Source organism: Cylas formicarius, unplaced genomic scaffold, assembly GCF_029955315.1.
Source record: "Cylas formicarius isolate icCylForm1 unplaced genomic scaffold, icCylForm1.1 PGA_scaffold_1__22_contigs__length_36826433, whole genome shotgun sequence".
Taxonomy (NCBI): Eukaryota; Metazoa; Arthropoda; class Insecta; order Coleoptera; family Brentidae; genus Cylas; species Cylas formicarius.
Genome location: NW_026844264.1, coordinates 36,006,898 through 36,009,682, shown reverse-complemented (window position 1 = coordinate 36,009,682; position 2,785 = coordinate 36,006,898). Strand labels below are relative to the sequence as shown.

General features: G+C 40.4%; 1 protein-coding gene across 1 annotated transcript; it reads left to right on the top strand.

Moving 5' to 3' along the window:
- The first annotated feature begins 1,493 nt into the window (after nucleotides 1–1,493).
- Nucleotides 1,494–2,417, top strand: LOC132697183 (craniofacial development protein 2-like). Its single transcript, XM_060662479.1, has one exon. It carries the CDS (start codon nucleotides 1,494–1,496, stop codon nucleotides 2,415–2,417), a length of 924 nt encoding a protein of 307 aa, XP_060518462.1.
- The last annotated feature ends 368 nt before the right edge of the window (nucleotides 2,418–2,785 follow it).

Sequence of the window (2,785 nt, the reverse complement as noted above, 5' to 3'; positions counted from 1 at the left end):
GCGAAACCTTCAGAAAAATTAGGCGGCCGTCTTTAATGCCTCGACGCGCACAAACCATACCCGGGAATGCACTTTTAATAAAACACGGACGTCCTTAATAAATTCCCGGCGTCTGGCGGGGAAAGTCGTAATAAAATTTGACACCCTTTCGGAAATAGACGCGTAGCCGTGGACGCGCCTCCTAAAATATGTTTATTAAAAAACGCGCAAGACGGGAATACAGGAAGACGCCGCCTGACAGTTATATTCGTAAATAAATCTTCGAGCGTTATAAGATGCACGTGGGTTTCGGAGAAGCATCCATCTTCTGGAGGTTAATGGTCCAAAAGTGCTGCGGCTAGCGTCGAATCGTTTAGGTTTCATTAGTTTTGAAACGCTTCGAGCTGCGGGAGGCCATATAAGTAGCGACCAAGCGACTTTTTTTCTCTCGCCGGTAATTATTCGTCTTCCATTCGAAAGATCATTCGTTCATGCCAGCGTCCGGGTTGCTCCTTTACAGAGTGTGCAAAATGTGATGATCCCACACTTCTGTAACTTGTTCACAGCCATCAAACAGCTGCAGTATTCGTTAAGGGTCTACTACAAAAGGGTTTACAAATTCCCTACAAACTATTTGATTGGTGGAAATAAACAATAAAAATGGCTTTCTTCTGAGTGGGTGTCACATTTTCCCCCATAAAATTCATTACCGAATCAGGTCTTTTTTGTAAAATCCTGGCCACCATTTTTTCAATTTTTTCATACTTTTTATCCTGATAACTACTTAGGTAACTTTTACGTTTTGATTCTTGGGTATACTAGGTAGCTGTTAGCCTCACCAGTCAACACTTGCGCTCCTGGCTGTTTGCGTAATGGGGATCGCGAGTCTGGGTCGTAGTTCGCCAAGTGACCAGCGACGATCGGTGAGAGGGTGCCACCGTCCACGCACAACGCTAGCTGAAGCCTGTCAGCTGCCGGGCATTCACTTGCTCCGCGTGTGCAAGCAGTTGTTTTGTATTTTGTTCTCGATTTGCGTCAAATAAACCCTTTTTTACTGTTTAATTTTTGTGTAATCATTTAGTTTAAGAATAAGAACTCCGCCTGTGGTAGTGATGGGTGGATCGAGTAGCCCATCACTGCCATTGCCGGTCCCAAGCCCGGATAAAGGAGGAGGGTTGTGGCGTTAGGACTTAGCACCCTATCACACGTAAAACCCCAAATGGGAAAAGCTAGGACAAAAGGCAGAATGAAAATACAGAAACGGAAAAATGGTCCCCGGGTGGAAATCCACACCTTCGATGAAGGGAGCCCCATAGGATACGGTGGGGGGGGGGGGGGGGGGCAATTCTGCTTTTGGTCAAACAGCAAACCCAAGCTTACATCTCAACCAAACCAAAACAAAAAACAGTAAAAACAGGAAACTAGTATGTGCCACCTGGAACATACAGGGTTGGCGAACAAAAGAAACAGAAGTCAGAGAGGAATTTAACAAAGGACAAATAGACATACTGGTAATGAGCGAAACAAAAAAGAAAGGACATGGCACAGAAGACATAGATGGGCACCTACACATGTGGAGCGGTATTAATAAAGAAAACAGAGCTAAAGCTGGGGTTTCGGTACTTATCAACAAGAAATGGAAGAAAACCATTACATCATGGGAACCCATTAATGAACATATAATCACAGTACACCTGAAAATGTGCGGCAGATCAATAGTTTTATTAGGAGTATATGGACCAACAAACGACAGCCCCGCTACAGAAAAAATTACATTCTTTGAAACTCTAAAGGAAGAAATTGAAAAAGTGAAAACTAAACAAGAAATAATAATAGCTGGGGACTTTAACGGAAGGACGGGAAATAAAGCACATAATAAAACAGTAGGCCATTTCGGGGAGGACACAATTAATGACAATGGTGAAAGATTAATTGAAATTTGCGAATTAAACGACTTAAAAATTACCAACGGCTTCTATAAACATAAAGACATCCACAAATACACCTGGATACAAGAAACTAGGAATCTAAGATCCATAATAGATTACATAGTTGTTAGGATAACTACAACAATTAAGATACAGGATGTAAGAGTTAAAAGAAGCGCTGAATGTGGAACCGATCATCGACTAGTAGTTGCGTACATGCACTTTCCTTGGTATGGAGTAGCAAAGAAAAACAAAGAAGAGATAGCAAAACAAGAACAACAAAAAGACAACCAAAACAACCAGGAAATAAAAGAGAAAAGATTTAAAATTCACCTCCTAGAGGAAGAAACAATAAGAGATTTGTACAGACGTAGACTTGATGAAAAACTAATAGAGTTCAATTTTAATAATTTAACAGACACTTACGAACACGTGAAGAAGAGCATTAAAGAGGCAGCTTATGAAGCATTAGGAGAGGAAGACGGAAAGAACAAAAAATATACAGAATAACTTAGTGAGGAAGCTATTGCAACTATTCAGGAAAAAAAGCGCTTACACCAAAAATGGCTCTGTACAAATTCGGGAGAAGACCTACAGAAATATAAGGACAAAAACAGAGAAACAAAAAAACTAATTAGTAAAGAAAAAAATGAAAAATGGGATAGACTCTGCCAAAACATACAACAGTATACAGGAAGTACAAGATGCTCGGAATCATGGAGAACAATAAGATCTGTCAGATCAAATACCAAAGAGAAAGTCAATATACAGTTTATCAAAGAAACCGAATGGGAAAATTATTATCAACAACTACTAACGGAGACACGACCACAATTCTGGCAACAACTAACATACCAAATACAACCTAACAACAATCT